This window comes from Vigna umbellata, chromosome 11, assembly GCF_029865625.1.
Source record: "Vigna umbellata cultivar VRB3 chromosome 11, Vumbellata_1.0, whole genome shotgun sequence".
Classification (NCBI taxonomy): domain Eukaryota; kingdom Viridiplantae; phylum Streptophyta; class Magnoliopsida; order Fabales; family Fabaceae; genus Vigna; species Vigna umbellata.
Window position 1 is genome coordinate 27118421 of NC_142175.1, and position 17705 is coordinate 27136125.

The following is a 17705-nucleotide window of genomic DNA, read 5'->3' on the forward strand; positions in this document are numbered from 1 at the left end:
CGTGTGTTTATATATATATATATATATATATATGGGGTTTGCTAACGCGCTGTTTTTCAGTTGGTACATTTTAGCAATGTGTACCGGGTTTTAGTAGACAAAAATATTCCAATATATCATCGATTCTAAGTTTTAAGCTTAAGGGTATTTTAATAATTTTCATTCTCAAAACTTAAAAAAAAAAAAAAGAAACCCCCAAGCCCTTGTTCACCTCTCTCATTCCTCTCAATCATTTCTCTTTCATCTCTCTCACTCTAACCTTTTCTCTGTCATCCCTATTGTAGTCCCAATTGAAAAAATCAGAAACACCCTCCTGTCTCTGTCATCCCTACTGGAGTCTCAATTGAAAAAATCAGAAACACCCTACTGTAGCCCCAATTGAAAAAATCAGAAACACTTGCCGTTAAACAATCTTACAAAAAAATGATTTTATAATGAGTTTTGATCTTATAATTTTTGTCTCATCTAATTTTATCCAATTTTCACAAGCATGAAGGAATTGGTAATTGACCTAGAAAAAATCAGAAATACTTGTTAAACAATTTCTTACAAAAAAATGATTTTATAATGAGTTTTTATTTTATAATTTTTGTCTTATCTAATTTTATCTAGAATTGGTAATTGGCCTGGAAAAAATCAGAAACGCTCGTTGTTAAACAATTTCTTACAAAAAATGACTTTATAATGAGTTTTCATTTTATAATTTTTGTCGTATATAATTTTATCTAATTTTCACAAGCATAATTGACATCCGAAAGAATTGGTAATTGGCCTGGAGGGTTTTTTTTAGAGATGATGATTCAACATATGCAGATGATGAAATTAGAGAAATTAGTGAAGATGGTGAAATTGAAGAGATCTTGAATGAACCTTTGCCTGAAGGTGAATATGTCAATGACTCAACTCTTTACAAAAGCAAATTGTTTAAAGGCAAGTGTTTATGATATTTTCAATTGGGACTACAGTAGGGATGACAGAGAAAAGGTTGGAGTGAGAGAGATGAAAGAGAAAGGATTGAGAGGAATGAGAGAGGTGAGCAAGGGTTTGGGGGTTTCTTTTTTTTTTTTTAAGTTTTGAGAATGAAAATTATTAAAATACCCTTAACCTTAAAACTTAGAATCCATGATATATAAGGGTATTTTTGTCTACTAAAATCCGGTACACATTGCTAAAATGTACCAACTGAAAAATAGGCGTACGCGCGTTAGCAAACCCCTATATATATATATATATATATATATATATATATATATATATATATATATATATATATATATATAGGGGTTTGTTAACGCGCGTACGCCTGTTTGTACATTTTAACAATGTGTATCGCATTTTAAAAAAAAGAAACCCCAAACCCTTACTCACCTCTCTCATTCCTCTAAATCCTTTCTCTTTCAACTTTCTCACTCCAATCTTTTCTCTGTCATCCCTATTGTAACCCCAATTGAAAAAATCAGAAACAGCCGTTAAACAATCTTACAAAAAAGGTTTAATACCTCTTTTGGTCCCTCGAAAGGGGGCAAAAGTTCAATGTGGTCCTACCTTTTTTTAGAAGTTCAATGTGGTCCCAACTTTTGTAAAAAGTGTGCAATCAAGTCCTTTTTGGAAACGGCGTTGAGTTTTTAACAGAGCAGCTGACAGGGTGGACTGCAGTTAGCTACGTGGCTGTGTGTGGGTAATACGTGGCTGTGTGAGGGTGATACGTGGCTGTGAGAGGATAAACGTGTGTATATTACTGAAGTTAATAAATCAGAGGTTAGGGTTTGAGTTACACAGAAATTGGTATTTGCGATTTCTAATTTGCATTACGAAGTGGCATTGTCCTTTGCAATGCTCTTAACAAAATTGAAGTCCCCTGCGATAGTGTTATCATTCCTGATGGGGCACCTCTGTCTACTTACCAATACTTCGAAAATGTAAGGAATTTTCTGGTAACTATGGAAGAAATGGGGCTTCCCACCTTTGAAGTGTCTGATATAGAACAGGTGCGCTAAGAAAGTTCATTACCTTTCATTACTTTAATAGACTCGAATCAGGCAATGCTGCATTACTATAATGCAATTGTATTCAACTTTAACATTTTGTTCTTCCATGTACAGGGAGGAAAATCTTCGAGGATAGTGAATTGTGTTTTAGCACTTAAGTCTTACAGTGAATGGAAACAGGGAGGAAAAAATGGGTCATGGAAATATGGTGGGAATCCTAAGCCACCTTTATGTGTACCCACTAGAACACCCTGTAACAGTTAGAAAGGGAAAAATCATTAAATTTATGAATTAAAAATTTGTATAAATCATGAAGCATTGTGAGGCAAGAATGCATATAGAGGAGGAAAAACATACCTGGCTGTCAGGGGGTAAGAAACAGCAGTAACCATTTCATGTATATCAGTCCAATCCACAATGACTACATTTCATAAAATTATCAAACATAAACCCTAACCTGATTTGCGGTTTCCAATTTGAGCTTCAGATTTGTCGGTTTCCAATTCGCGCTTCAGATTTCAACATACTTCCTCCACGATGATAAATCCCAAATTACCAATTTCTCTGCAACTCAAACCCTAACATCTGATTTCTTACCCTCAGTAATATTCTCACATTTACCCTCTCACAGCCACGTATGACCCTCTCACAGCCACGTGTTACCCACACACAGCCACGTAGCTAACTTCAGTCCACCCTGTCAACTGCTCCGTTAAAAACTCAACGCCGTTTCCAAAAAGGACTTGATTGCACACTTTTTACAAAAGTTGGGACCACATTGAACTTCTAAAAAAAGGTAGGACCACATTGAACTTTTGCCCCCTTTCGAGGGACCAAAAGAGGTATTAAACCTACAAAAAATGATTTTATAATGAGTTTTCATCTTATAATTTTTGTCTTATCTAATGTTATCCCATTTTCACAAGCATAAAGGAATTGGTAATTGACCTGAAAAAAATCAGAAATACTCGCTGTTAAATAATTTCTTACAAAAAATGATTTTATAATGAGTTTTTATTTTATAATTTTTGTCTTATCTAATTTTATCTAATTTTTACAAGCATAATGACATCAAAGGAATTGGTAATTGGCCTGGAAAAAATCAGAAACACTCATTGTTAAACAATTTCTTACAAAAAATGACTTTATAATGAGTTTTCATTTTATAATTTTTGTCGTATATAATTTTATCTAATTTTCACTAGCATAATGACATTCGAAAGATTGGTAATTGGCCTGGAGGGTTTTTTTTAGAGATGATGATTGAACATATGCAGATGATGAAATTAGAGAGGTTAGTGAAGATGGTGAAATTGAAGAGATCTTGAATGAACCTTTACCTGAAGGTGAATATGTCAATGACTCAACTCTTTACAAAGGAAAATTGTTTAAAGGCAAGTGTTTCTGATTTTTTTCAATTGGGCTACAGTAGTGATGACAGAGAAAGATGAAAGACAAAGGATTGAGAGGAATGAGAGAGGTGAGTAAGAGTTTGGGGTTTTTTTTTTTTTTTTTAAGTTTTGAGAATGAAAATTATTAAAATACCCTTAACCTTAAAACTTAGAATCCATGATATATAAGGGTATTTTTGTCTATTAAAATCCAGTACACATTGCTAAAATGTACCAACTGAAAAACAGGCATACGCGCGTTAGCAAACCCATATATATATATATATATATATATATATATATATATATATATATATATATATATATATATATATATATATATATATATATATATATATATATATATATATATATATATAACATACTTTGTCAAGTCAGAGTAAATATTTATTTCTTAAACTAGCCATTGGATTGAAAAATAATAGAATATGAAGAAATAATATTACATAAAATTTAAGCAGTAATTGTATTTCATATTTTATAAAGTCTATTAAATATTTTCAACACGTATTATTACGATTAATTATTTATCTTTTAAGATATTATCTGTTTTAAAGTTTATAGTCAGTCATGGTTTTATTTTTAAGATGTTTTTAAGATAAGAAAGAGAAAAAAATATTTAAATAAATGATGTAAAATTATTATTTATTACAATGAGATTTTCTAATATTATGAGACAAAACACGTTATCAAAGTAGAAAAGGATTTGTATTTTTCCACCAACTTAAAGACATGTTCCATGAAGAAATGGCTGCACGTGATGCCCTAGTTCGAAAAAAAAAATATTTTAGTTACAGTTTAGGGAAGTAAACAGAAAAATATAGAACAGCATCTCTAATTCTCTTTCTGTGTCTGTGTATGATGTGAGCATGCATGTGTGTACAGAAAACATGTGAATAACAACAAAGCAAGAGTTAGATAAAATTAAGCGAAAACATTGGTCTTGATACGTTGTCTATCACCTGAGCTGGTTCCAATGGAGAACAGGACCATGTTCAAGTTATCTAAGCGCCACTTGTGCCTGTTATTTCTTTCAAACATGAAAACACATTTCAAAGTCAAACAAGTCAAATAAAATAAACTGTTATACTAAATATGTAATGTTCACCTAATGAAGGAGAAGATGAGTACAAGTTATTGAAAAATCATGAAGAACTATTGACCCTATAATTTTCTTTTACGGATCTATGATGCAGGAGTTACATATAAAATTACAAGTTGAAGACGTAAATCCTGTATTAATTGCATGATAATAAATTTAAAATTCATAGTATAGAAATAAAAATATATATATTTTTTATTAAAAAAACTTTTGTGTTTGGCAAAAAATTTCACAACATTAAATAAGAAATAATGGTTTACAATAACCAATAATAAGAATTAAATATATTTAGGTTAAAATATAAATAACATATCATTGGTTGTATATGATTCTTAGATAGAAAAGAAAAAAAATAGAAATCAGGTTTTTAAAATGAGATAACATAACGAGATCCATAAAAATAAATCAAAATCCCATTTTTTGATCTTGCATTGCATTGGAAATATTATAGTTGAGTTAACTAGATAATACTTCAAATATTTATCACAATTATATACTTAAAAGTTAAAAACTCTAATATAGATTAGTAGTTAAATTTGAATACCTTGGATACACGTGTTATATCTATCCACTTTATGTTTAATTTATCTTCGAATAAGGAATTTTTAATTTTAATTTACTTAAAAATATTTTGGCTATTTGAAAATTAAGCAATAGCATTCCTTTTGAAATAGATACATAATATTTACTTTAAGGTTATTTTTAAAAGTTATATATTAAAATTATATACTTAAAAAATATATGATATTGATTAAAGATAATGTTTTGTATATCAAAATCCCTTAAAAGTCTTGACATCTAAGTTCTTTATTATAGAACATATATATACTTGCAAAATCCCATTGGATAAGAAATAAAATACAATTTTTCAGTAAAACAAAATCTTAAAACAATAAATGTATAAATGTATAGTACTTATGTTTTGTATATCGGTTATCTTGCTCATTATTATTAACGAAGAATCTCAAATTTACAACATGGTAAGAAATGTCTCCTTAACCTAATTGTGATTAACTAAGGTTTTCAGTTTCCCCATCTTGCCCTCTTTTTATGTAAAAAGAAAAAGAAAAAGAATAGACAAAGACACTAATAAATGCATGCAGCCTTTAGAAAAGACATCTTAAAGTGAGGGCAATTCCCTCTTTATTACTTTCTGAATTTTGCAAGAATATTCGAATAAGGATTTTCATGGATTGTTTCACCATTGTCCCAAAATTATAGTTATGTTGTGTGGCTTTGTCCGAACTGTGGCCACGCTAGGGAATCTTTCTTGTATATGCCATGCAAGATTCAAATATTACACTATCACAATTTTATGCTTCAGTAGCATAACAAAACATCGTAAACTATTCATTCCTAAAATGGACAAATAATCTCTCTCACTTTAATAACGTATCAATCAACCCATATTGAATTTTTTTAATTCCATGTTTAGGACACCAATCACTAGGCTAAATAGGACCTCCTAATGTTATCTTGTTAAAAAAAATTAAATATGGGTTGGAAGTTTTACATTGGCTAGAGATAAAACTAAATTATAATATATAAGTGAGATGAATAGGGTGCAACCATGGTTGAAGCATATGGTTTTATGAGATTGAATTAGGTTTAAAGTTAATTTCTTAACATGATATCAGAGTCATGTTTAAAGTCTATCTTAACGAGATCTATGTGAACATTTTGTTTCACCCGCTATCGAGCCGTTATCGGGCCACCCATTAATTTGTACTCTTACGCTCGAGATGTCTATACCTCGACTTGAAAGGGGTGTGTTGGAAGTCTCATCATGAAATTTACACCCCACTTATATATATTATAATTTGAGATTATCTCTAGTCGATGTGTGACTTCCAAGATGTGATTTCTATATAAATTTTCTCAAAATAATGCACAATATAATTTAAAAGATTGTGTTTATGTAATCATACTAATATTCTCCAGAAACTTGTATCAATGCACATATCGAATTTGTAACGTTAATTCTGAAACCAATTAGATCAAATATTTACCAATAGACTAAAAGATACATTGGATAGTCAAAATATAATTTTTTTAAGAATGTAATAGTTCAAATATCACAATTTGATTGTGACAATTGTGACTTAGTTTACTTGTGTCACGGAACAATGTATCTTAAAAAAATTTAATTATCATTAGATCACAATAATAAATTGAAATATTTAAAGTTAAATTATTCATAAATATGTGATCTAAACTATTTTACATTTTATTAAAAACATGGTTTAAACTATTCATGTTTTAATAATTTTTGCCTTTAATTATTTACGTTTTCAATAAAAAAAACATTTTTTCTATACAATATGGACTAAAGGGCAAATAAAATTCAGCATATAACGAACAATAGATAACCACAACTTATTTCTGTTTTAAATAATGATTTTTTATTCTTTTTCGTGTTACCTAATCTATAAAATAGTATAATATATATTATAGTTTGTTGTAAAATTATGTGTCACATAATAAATATTCCACAAGTCTGAAATATTTTTTACATCATTTTCATTATGTGAGAATGTTTTGGATCAGTTATATTAAAAATACATAAAATGTTAGACGAAATATTTTATAATTTACTTTTATGAGCAAAATACATTTTTTTTAAAGTTTAAGAATTGAAAAACATATTTAATCTTGAAAAATATATTTCATATTTTCTTTAACTCTAATATTTAACTAGCCCTGACCAATGAAAAATCTCTAATTTTTGTCATACCTGTTTATCTTTTACACATTGTTTTTTATCTCGTTTTCTTTTTCCTATAAATTTACTTCCATCATCCTCAGTTTACAACAGTTCATATAATTTTTTAGACAATGTAAAAATCAATATGTGTTGAGGCACTCTAAACAGATCCACTACTACTTGCATGGCTAAGATCGAAGCTTTAGGTTGATTTGTCATTTGGATGTTGGCATGGTTGAAAGAAAGAATCGGTCATTTCAAACAAACCAGACAGATCCTTTAAACTCGCAAGGAATACTGTCACCCCACATAATCTATCACAATCAATGTTTGAGAGGTCAAGCTCAAGCTCATCAACATTCTAATCTTGTACCATAACTCATGGTTAATATTACAAACTTAAACATTTTACCAATTTTTTTCATTTTTCACTTTTAGGTTTTGCTTCCTTACAATTTTCATTCTTATGCCAAGATTGTTTGATTCTCTAGGAAAGTTGGTGGCATCACCTCTTGCATAGAAAACGCATAATTCATTTTTTGTTTCTATTTTCTTTTTAATCAAATCTTGAAAGGAAAGAATTCTGCTTTAGTTTATGTACAATTTTGATGGTGCTTGAATCTGCATAAGCTTTACTCGAGAAGGAGCTTGTGATCTCAATCTCCTTCTTTGTTTTCATTTTGTATTGCTCTCCACCGTTCTTATCTGGTTAGAATCTAAAAACTCATTGATGAATTACATTGGTTTCTGACTTGAATGAATTGAATTCATATTTCAAATTCGTCTCTCCTCTTTCTTTTCAGGGTTTATTTTAGATCAAAACCAGAGTTATGGAACAATTTAGGCAAATTGGGGAGGCACTGGGGGCTTTGAAATCTGTGATGGTATTCCGGGAGAACATTCAAATAAATCAGAGGCAATGTTCTCTGCTTTTTGATGTGTTCAATTCTGCCTATGAGTGTATTGCAGATGAGATTACACAGAACTTGCAATTTGAAGAGAAGAATGTGAAGTGGAAGATTTTAGAGCAACCCCTGAGAGAGATCCATAAAATTTTCAGAGAAGGTGAAACTTACATTAGGCAATGCATGGAAACAAAGGACTGGTGGGCGAAAGCCATTACCTTATGCCACAACACTGATTGTGTTGAGTTTCATATACACAATCTGCTTTGTTGCATGCCAGTAGTAATTGAAGCCATAGAGTCTGCAGGAGAAACATCAGGGTTGGATCAAGAGGAGATGCAAAGGAAGAAGTACATAAACTCTAACAAATACAAGAAAGAGTATAGAGACATGAAGCTTTTCCAGTGGAAATTTGGGAAGCAGTACCTCGTCACTCAGGACTTATGCAACCGTTATGATAGTGTTTGGAAGGAAGATAGATGGTTTCTTTACAACAAACTCCTAGAAAAGAAAGTGGAAGGTGTGACAAAGTATGAGAAGAAATTGATAGATTTGCTTCTGAGAAATTTGGAAATAGCAGAATCAGTAGCAGGGAGGCTCCTTCCAAGCTCAATATTAGTTGGGTCTAAGGACTTTCAGGTGAGGAGAAGAATGGGGAATGCGAGTCAGTACAAGGAGATTTCATGGTTAGGTGAAAGCTTTGTGATAAGACATTTTACTGGGGACATTGAAGCTTTGCAACCTGAGATCATAGAACTTTTATCTCTTTCCCATCCAAATATAATGGACTGCCACGGTGGTTTTACCGATGAGGAGAAGAAAGAATGCTTTTTGCTAATGGAACTCATGAGCAAAACCCTTTCCACCCACATCAAAGAGATTCACGGTCCAAGAAGGCGAATACCGTTCTTGCTTCATGTAGCAGTTGATATCATGCTTCAGATTTCCAGGGGAATGGAGTATTTGCATTCAAAAAAAGTATATCATGGAGAACTAAACCCTTCAAGCATTCTTGTTAAGCCTAGAGGTGCATCCCCAGAGGGTTACTTGCATGCCAAGGTAACTGGATTTGGACTAACTTCTGTCAAGGATTTGAATCAGAAAGGGAACACAAATCAGAATGGAACTCCCCCATTCATCTGGTACTCTCCTGAAGTACTTGAGCAGGAAAACTCAGGAGGCACACCAAACTCCAAGTACACAGAGAAATCTGATGTGTACAGTTTTGGAATGGTTTGCTTTGAGCTTCTAACTGGCAAAGTCCCTTTTGAAGATAGTCATCTCCAAGGGGAGAAAATGAGCAGAAACATAAGGGCAGGAGAGAGGCCACTTTTCCCACTCAATTCACCCAAATATGTCATTAACTTGACAAAGAGATGTTGGCATATTGATCCACATCAACGTCCAAGCTTTTCTACCATATGTAGAGTTCTTCGTCATATAAAAAGATTTCTTATTATGAATCCTGGTTATAGTAGTCAGCCAGAACAACCAGTGCCACCAATAGATTATTGTGATATAGAGTCACTGCTTCTGAAGAAGTATCCTTCTTGGGGAAGTTCTGAACCAGCACCAGTATCAATAATCCCATTTCAAATGTTTTCCTATCAAGTTATAGAACGAGAAAAAATAACTTCATGCTGTAAGGATAATTCTGAGTCTGGAAGTGATGCTTCAGCCTGTGGTGATGAACTTGTTACCTCAGGGGATGAACCGTTTCCATCCACAGCTGAAAGGAAGTCTTTGCTTGGAAATGATATTATGAACAGAAAAATTATTATGCCCAGGAAATCTCTTGATTTGAAGCTCATCAAACAACCAGGTTACCTTCTGAACCTTTTGCTGTTATTCATGCAATTATAAAATACGACAGTTGATGATTTTAAGGAGCTAATTAAACTTCCTGCCATTATCAACAATGTTTTCTGCTGTTATGGAAAGTTTGTGAATTTCTTTTTCATTAATCAAAAGTTGCATACTCCTGCACGCTAAGGATACAAAAATACCTGCTTATTTGGAAGAAACCAAGGAAATTTCAGAAGTATTCTAGCCATAATAGATTATTATTTCTAACATATGTACATTGTTTGAGAAAATTTTCATGTCAGAACGATTTAGAAATGTTGTAATTGAGTTGCATATAGAAATTTTCGTGTCAGAACGAGTACCAAGAACTTTGAAAGCCCAAAAATCCACTTTCACAAACTGTCATTACATGACTCTAATTGTCCTCATTTTACCAATTTTTTTATAGTACAAAAGAGGACTACTGCTATGGCACACTTTTCAATAAAGTTTATTAAGAAACTGAAATACAAATTAAGGGTGAGTTTGGTTTTTCATTTTGAAACTGCAACTAAACAAGTTTGATCACACAAGTGGTAGAGAGTGCGAACTTGGGAGAGAGGTTGAATAAGATGTGAATTCTTTTCAAGTACTCTTGGAAAATATCTAAACAAAATAAATTTGGAGTGAGAAATTCTTTGTTGAAAATGTGAAATTATTTTTAGAAAACAGTTTTTAGAACTAAAAGGTAGGAAGAAAATCAAACAGAAGTAAATGATGGGAATCCTACTTCCTATGTATTGAAAACATTTCTCAAACATAAACCTGTCTTCAACAGGACAAAGAGGGGGTGTTAAGGAAGAGGAGCTTCACTTTTATATAATTGCAAATTGTTTCTGAACTTGATGTGTTTTTTAATGTAGGCACATCGAAATGGAGATCAGCAAGACCTCCACAAATGTCCCCTCGTGCAAGAAGTATGAGAATTACATCAGAGAACAATATATCAAGTCCAAGGGCAATGAGAAGAGTATCTTCTGGTCATGTCTCAGACTCTGAGCTTTCTTAGATCACAGAATGGATTCACATTTTAGTCTTACTTCAGACACCAAGCAGATACTTATAAACTCAAGACTCTTCTCATTTGCAAGGATGGATTCACATAATTAACTTAAGTAGATTAAATTAATGTATTCTTGACATGAGTAGTTTGTGAAAAAGGATAGGAACAGCAGCAAGACGTTATGTGACTGACTCCTTGTATTCATGCCACAGCAAAATGTCTCATTAATGCATGAAAACATTTTTTCCACCTTTTCCTTATCCTTAGTAACTGGGTGGAAATAGAACCTGGTGACTCAAATATAGCAAACTGGTACTGGAAGCATCTTTTGAACATATAACAGAAAACTAAAACATGATGTATAAAAGGTTTCAGTAGTTCTGCCTTAACTTTTGCACAATTTTCACTGACGGTGTAAAATTAACATTTGAACCATTATTACAACCACACTTAGTTTCTGCAAGCAAAATAGTAATGCACAGCATAGATCACATCCTGTAGTTTTCTGATAAACTAAAAGTGATTTGGAAGTTAAAGTAACAAGTATGTATCTCTGCGCTGCATCCAGATCTGCTTTAGTAATATGTCCCTCACTTGCTTAACAGACTGCAGTCTCAGGAGCTTGGATGAGTAGGAGCAAGAAGTTATGCTGTACAACAACATTTTTGTCTAAGACTCAAGTTCAATCAAATTTTCAGGTCTGTTTGGTGGCCCTAGATTGTTGATTTGTGAATTACGGATGCCATTGATGCGAAGTTTCTGAAGGAAAAACTTCTGCTTTGCATTTGGAGGGTGCTATATACAGATGTAATGAATCAGAGGAAACCTCTAGTCATGTGTGATACTGATATTTGAGAGAGAGACTTGCATGCTCCAGCTGCACCAGTGCTACAGTTCAAATTCCTAAATTTGTACATGCTATATTCAATTTTGGTTCAGCTCTTTTGTATCAGATTTTACAAAAGTTATCCTCCTATCATTTTGTAGAAAACTAGCTCCGGAAAATGATCAAAGCATGAAAAATAAACACACTTTTGCTCAGAAGCAAATTATTCCCCATTAATCATTGAAACCTGAACCAAAAACTAGTCTGAGAGTTCATCTCAGTGTCAACCAGATATGTTCTTTCTGTCAGACCATCTGAAATAGTTTAATAATTCCAACTGAGTTGGCGGCTACAAGCATGTTAGACTTCTTTCTCCAGCAAACACTAGAAACAAACTGTCTATTATCTGGATCACCAGAAATGGGATCAATTGGCTCAAATTCATGAGTAGCAATTGGCACTGGAAGTGATTTGTGATAACAGTATACCTGAAGGGATACATGTTTAAAATGAATTAGAATTTGTATCTTGGTAATCTCACATTTGCTGGAAAAAATTATTAAGAAAAAGCAAAGTCTCATATTTTCATTAGGATGGTGTAGATATGAATCACCTCACCTTTTTAACTGTCTTAATTGCAAGAATGAATTGAATGACTCATTAATCAAAATTATACCTCATTAGATTCTGAACCACATGCAATGTAACCACCCGAAACAGACAATCCCACGAAATTCTGGAGAAGAATTTGAACAACAAACAAATTACAAAATGTCAAAGAAGACAAAAAGTATGGTAAAATGTGGAAAGAAATCAACCTTTTCATTTCTATGTCCTTTAAAGGTTAAGACACAAGCATCAGAAGACAAAGCAGAAGAACTGGCTTTCTTCAGGTCCCAAAGCTTCAAAGAGTTGTCAGTGGAAGCTGTGACAACCGCTCCAGCATCTATAAATTTTACATAGCTCACAGATTTCCTATGACCAGCTAATGAGCACCAAGGGATTCTAGTATGACGAAGATCATAACCATAAACCTTGTGATCAGATGACCCAAAAAATAAAAGATTTGTTGATGGAGGAGAGAACTGAACACAGCATATATTGGCATCCATACTGATAGTTTCCACAGAATTTCTCTACAAGCAAAAAAAAAAGTTTAGACCATTATTACACACTGTGAAGCACAAGCATTCATCCTGTCTTTCTATCCCATATTCTTGTTTCTTTTCACATTAATCTTGTTTTATGTTCCAGGGAAAGAAGTTGAAAAACTCACGGAGTGTAATAGTAATGGTTTGTTATTGAAATGCATAAAAAAAACCATACCTCATTGATATTCCAAACTTTGACAGAACAGTCATCACTTCCACTAGCAAACATTTTTGGGTCAGACGGAGAAATGTGAACAGACCAAGCTCTCTCTTCGTGCTCTATGTATTGAGATAAAAGCTGACCAGTGCCTGCATCCCACATCTGAGTTCATCCATGCATGTTATATCAGTAATGTCAAATGTCAAGGAGTGAAAACAGCAAAAACAATGATAGCATAAGTATGAATGAAAAGGACATCACTAACATTGATTTTCTTTCATCAACTGTAGCATTATTGTTTCAAGAATTACACACCTTAATCTCGCCATCATAGTCAGCAGATGCCAGATGATTTTGTATGCAAGTGTTCCAGCACACACTACTAATCTTTGATTCATTTGACATCTCAACTACTGGGTACTGGATGTCATCAGAATCACCTGAAATAGCACTACTGAGCTCAAAAATCTTGATTTTCCTTGAAATTCCTCCTGCTGCAATGTAATCTTCATCACGGTCAAAACTTAAACCACACATTATATTTCCAGAACTATTTCCTAATCTGCCACACTCTTCAAACTTGCTGTAACGAGCAAACTTGCATAAACCTTCACAGAAGGATTCTAGAGAAGCAACAGAACTCTGAATTCTTCTTGGCTCCTTATCAACATTCTCTACATGCCTCCATTCACTTTCCATCACATTGCTTGAAACAGATGAAGCCTCTTTGGGCAGAACTTGGGATCTTGCCGCAAAGTATGAACTCTCTAGCTCATTTATATTACTCATTAATCTTTCTTCATCCACAAATGACCTTCGAATCATTATACTGATGTCTGAATTGGAAGAATCTTGAGAGTGTGCATCGTTTCCTTTCACTTCAGGATTTTTCATTGGTGCCAAAGGAAATACTGAATCTGTCCCAAGTGAGTAGCTTCTTTCTACCTCCTTAATATCTTCATTCAAGAAAGTCAGCACTTCTTCCAACTTGGCTGCCTGTTTCTTCTTTTCTTCTCTGAGTGAAATTAGAAAATGTTGTAAAATATCTGTTTCAGCTTCATTATCAGATACTCCAGCATCATCATTTTCAGAATTTTCTTCCTCTGGTTCGCATACAAGTTCAGATTCTGTAATCTTCCTGTTATACACAAAAGGAAAATTACAAAATTATAGAACAAACACGATGCCCCTTCAACGTTTTATCAACAATTATGTCATTATTTAAACATATCAAGGAAAGAAAATATGTGTTGTTTTTCTTATCAGGTATTTTCATTTGCATAGAGCCAAGAAGTTCTAAGCTGCTAATAGCACTTTCAAGTCCTTAACAGAGGTAATGAAACTAATAAAACATGCAGTGATCAGTAATCTGTTTCCAAAGTCTCATGCAACACAGATACTTGACCAAGTTTTTATGGATCTGAATAAAATCACTACAGGGTGATTTACAGAAGTAAAAGTTTTAATTTTTCAAAAAATCTAAGGTTAGGGAAATATGTTTTTACTTATAAATAGCATTATTAAGATTTTTTTTTTTTCAGAAAAGATTTTTAGTCAAGTTTCTTACCCAATTATTTTTACGGGAGAGTTGAGAATATAAGGATGTGTTTGCATATGGAATTTTTTCATATAAATTTTAGGATTTAATACATCATTATTCATGACATATTACATAGTCCTTACTTTCATAAATAAATAACAAAAAATAATTTTCTTTATGAAAGACAAAGTACCAACTTGGATACATTTTCATAAATAAATTACCAAAAGTAAACAATTTATTTTTAGGATAAATAAAATAAAATTTCCTTATTCAGTTTTACTAAAATATATTGAATTTTTATTTTTTTATTTCGGATAAAAAATTATTTGAAACCTTGAATATAAGAGAAAAGAACGACTAGTCTCTTTAATCAAGATTGTCTTTCATAAGGATAAAAATATATTTTTAGAAACAGATGTTTTTAATAATTTTTTTATTATCAAACATAACATAATTAAGATCTATAATTTTATATCCACTTAAAATAATGATCTAAATTTGTTATTTTTTTAAACATGAATAAAAGGCAGCATCAATGTTTTTTGGTTTGTAGGAATAAATTTACACGTTTTTTTTTTAATTTAGCAATCAAGTTCTTCTTAATTTAATTGTATAGAGGGCCTTTAGATAAAAAAAAAGTAGACTAAACTTTTTCACTATAGTATATTCAGTCTCCGCCTCCACGTACGCATATAAATTGAAAGAAAAAAAAAGAGTATTTCAATACTTTTCTAAATTTATATTTAATTTAATTTTATTATAATTATTTTCTATATAAAATATTATATAAAGAGATTAAAAGATGAAGTAGACATGAAAAACAAAGTCCTTTCAAAATCAGTAATTTTGATGTGTTTATAAAAAATATTCTACTTTTATTTATAATTATATGTAAAGAAGATATATTATTTTAGTATTTTATTTTGTTTTTCTAATTTTACCTTTTTAAATTTAAATAATAATTCATAATAAAAAAAATACTTTCAGTTTTATCCTTTTAATTCATATAATTATTAATTTTAAAAATGGCGGGTGTATTTAAGATAATACTCATCTATATCTATTTCTAAAAACGATATCTTTAAAATTAATGTTATGTATTTATCATTAAATAAATTTTAAAAAACTGTAATTCCTATTTCTAAAGGAATTAAATAATTTGCCAAAACAAAACCAAAATTTAGCCCTTTAACCAAAAATAAAATGTTCAGTTCTAAATTATTTATGGACAAGATAAAATAAATTATACAAACAAAATATAAAACAGACATTACTAAAATCATTTTTAAGTTACAATATTTTGAAAACCTTAATATATTTTAGGCTTAATACCCTATTTTGTCTCCAGTTTCGCTTGACAATGTCAAATTAGTCCATCCTTTAAAACGTGGGTCAAATCCGTACAAACGACTTTAATAGAAGAGAAAGAAAAATAATTAACGCCGTTTGTATTTAACGGAAGAGATTTTATTGATATAAATTTTATTAAGTAGGGACGTAATTGACGCACGTTTTAAAGGATGGACTAATTTCACATTGTCGAGCGAAACTGGAGACAAAATAGGGTATTAAGCCTATATTTTACTACCCCATATAATTTTACATATTACTATTTTATTTAAAATTATTAATATAACCTAAATTAATGTTTTATTAAAAGGTTGATGATAGTAATTTAAAAAAAATGTCAACGGTAATTTTTCTTTCATAAGAATTGTAAATAATAATAATAACCCTCTCCTCGTCGAGCAGAGTTGCTGTTCTTCGTCGTCCACCACCGCCATCCAGGCCTTTCCCGCGAGCAGGGGCTGGAGCTCCGGCGAGTCCATGGTGTTCCTCGCTTTCCGACAGGCGGCGGCGGCGGCATCGCAGTGAAAGAGGTTGACGGTGGGGTCAGTAGAGAAGGTTTTGCGTCTGCGGAGACAGTAAAGAAGGGCAGAGAGGACAGAGAGAGCGAGGAGGAGGAGGGCGAAGGAAGCGGCGGTGACCGCGACGGCAAGGGGATTGGTGGCGGAGGTTGATGTGGGGTGGAAGAGTTGGTTGAGGTGCAGTAACTTCCACATTGTGTTGGTTTAGAGAGAGAAATAGGAGAAGAGGAAGACTTTGAGTGAATGCGTATTGAAAAATAATGAATCATATGAAACAATAAATAGAGATAAAGTTTACCATAACGTGGATTTCTTTTATTATATACAATAAGACATTTTTGTGTCTATGTGTGCACTTTTTTTTGCCATGTGTAGATATTGCTTAATATCTAAGCAGAAAAATTGCTTAGCTTCGTGTGTTGTTTCTGTCCACAATTGTTAATAATTTTTTAATCAAACCAAAGGTAAATGTTAAAAGTGGTAGGTCCAATTAAGATTATGCTTTTTCATTGTGCTTTGTGAATTAAAAGTGATTGATTTACTAAGGACAACTTTAGCAGGATGTTTAACTTTGAAAAATGTTTCCAAAATTATATGACTGTAAAAAATGAGAAAAGTTGTCTGATTTTATTTTATTTTACCAATTTGGAATAATTTAAAACTAAAATTACTAACATGATGTGAGTTTTAAAAAAGTTACATTTTGATATAAGTAATGTTATTTTGATATAACTTTAATACGGAGATGCAGTAGAAATATATTACTTATGATGGTTAAATGGTGTCAATTTCCCACAATTTCATACATATTTAGAGTCTAGAGTTTAGTCTAATTTATCTTAATAATTTATGTTAAGATATAATTTTTTTTAAAACTTACACCAAATTGTTAATTTTGGTGTTAAAATGCTTTTAATAAAATAGTTGTAATATGATTGATGTATATTAGACTTTATGTTAAAATTTATGGTAAAGAAAAAAAAAAGAAAAATAAGCTTTATAAGATTATCTATAATAGGAGAGTAGAAAAATAAATTTTAGTGATCAAAATTGATCATATCAAATTATTAGTAATTTGATATAATGAAAAGGTAGAATATTGATAATTTAAAATTTTAGATAATAAAATTAAAAACAATATGGTAAAATATATAAATAGGATTGTTTTGGTTATTGATGTTTGCTTAAGCTAATGGAT

General features: G+C 31.5%; 2 protein-coding genes across 2 annotated transcripts; one reads left to right on the forward strand and one right to left on the reverse strand.

Moving 5' to 3' along the window:
* The first annotated feature begins 7458 nt into the window (after window positions 1–7458).
* Window positions 7459–11897, forward strand: LOC124840193 (uncharacterized). Its single transcript, XM_088102159.1, has 3 exons — window positions 7459–7914; window positions 8010–9933; window positions 10820–11897. The coding sequence occupies exons 2-3, from the start codon at window positions 8037–8039 to the stop codon at window positions 10963–10965; spliced, it is 2043 nt and encodes a 680-aa protein (XP_087958285.1). The 5' UTR covers window positions 7459–7914; window positions 8010–8036; the 3' UTR covers window positions 10966–11897.
* On the reverse strand, window positions 11338–16771 carry LOC124840190 (protein SUPPRESSOR OF PHYA-105 1-like). The gene is made up of 6 exons (XM_088102160.1): window positions 16374–16771; window positions 13412–14234; window positions 13112–13258; window positions 12604–12921; window positions 12462–12521; window positions 11338–12273 (listed from the first exon to the last, which is right to left on the reverse strand). Exons 1-6 carry the CDS (start codon window positions 16700–16702, stop codon window positions 12091–12093), a joined length of 1860 nt encoding a protein of 619 aa, XP_087958286.1. The 5' UTR covers window positions 16703–16771; the 3' UTR covers window positions 11338–12090.
* Window positions 16772–17705: the final 934 nt, after the last annotated feature.

Excerpts from the sequence above, each read along its gene's own strand:
- LOC124840193 (XM_088102159.1), top strand. The coding sequence starts at position 8,037 with ATGGAACAATTTAGGCAAATTGGGGAGGCACTGGGGGCTTTGAAATCT. Across the intron at positions 9,934-10,819 it reads GAAGCTCATCAAACAACCAG|GCACATCGAAATGGAGATCA; the intron begins GTTACCTTCTGA and ends TTTTTAATGTAG.
- LOC124840190 (XM_088102160.1), bottom strand. The coding sequence starts at position 16,702 with ATGTGGAAGTTACTGCACCTCAACCAACTCTTCCACCCCACATCAACC. Across the intron at positions 14,235-16,373 it reads CTCTGCTCGACGAGGAGAGG|GAAGATTACAGAATCTGAAC; the intron begins GTTATTATTATT and ends TGTGTATAACAG. Across the intron at positions 13,259-13,411 it reads ACTATGATGGCGAGATTAAG|ATGTGGGATGCAGGCACTGG; the intron begins GTGTGTAATTCT and ends GGATGAACTCAG.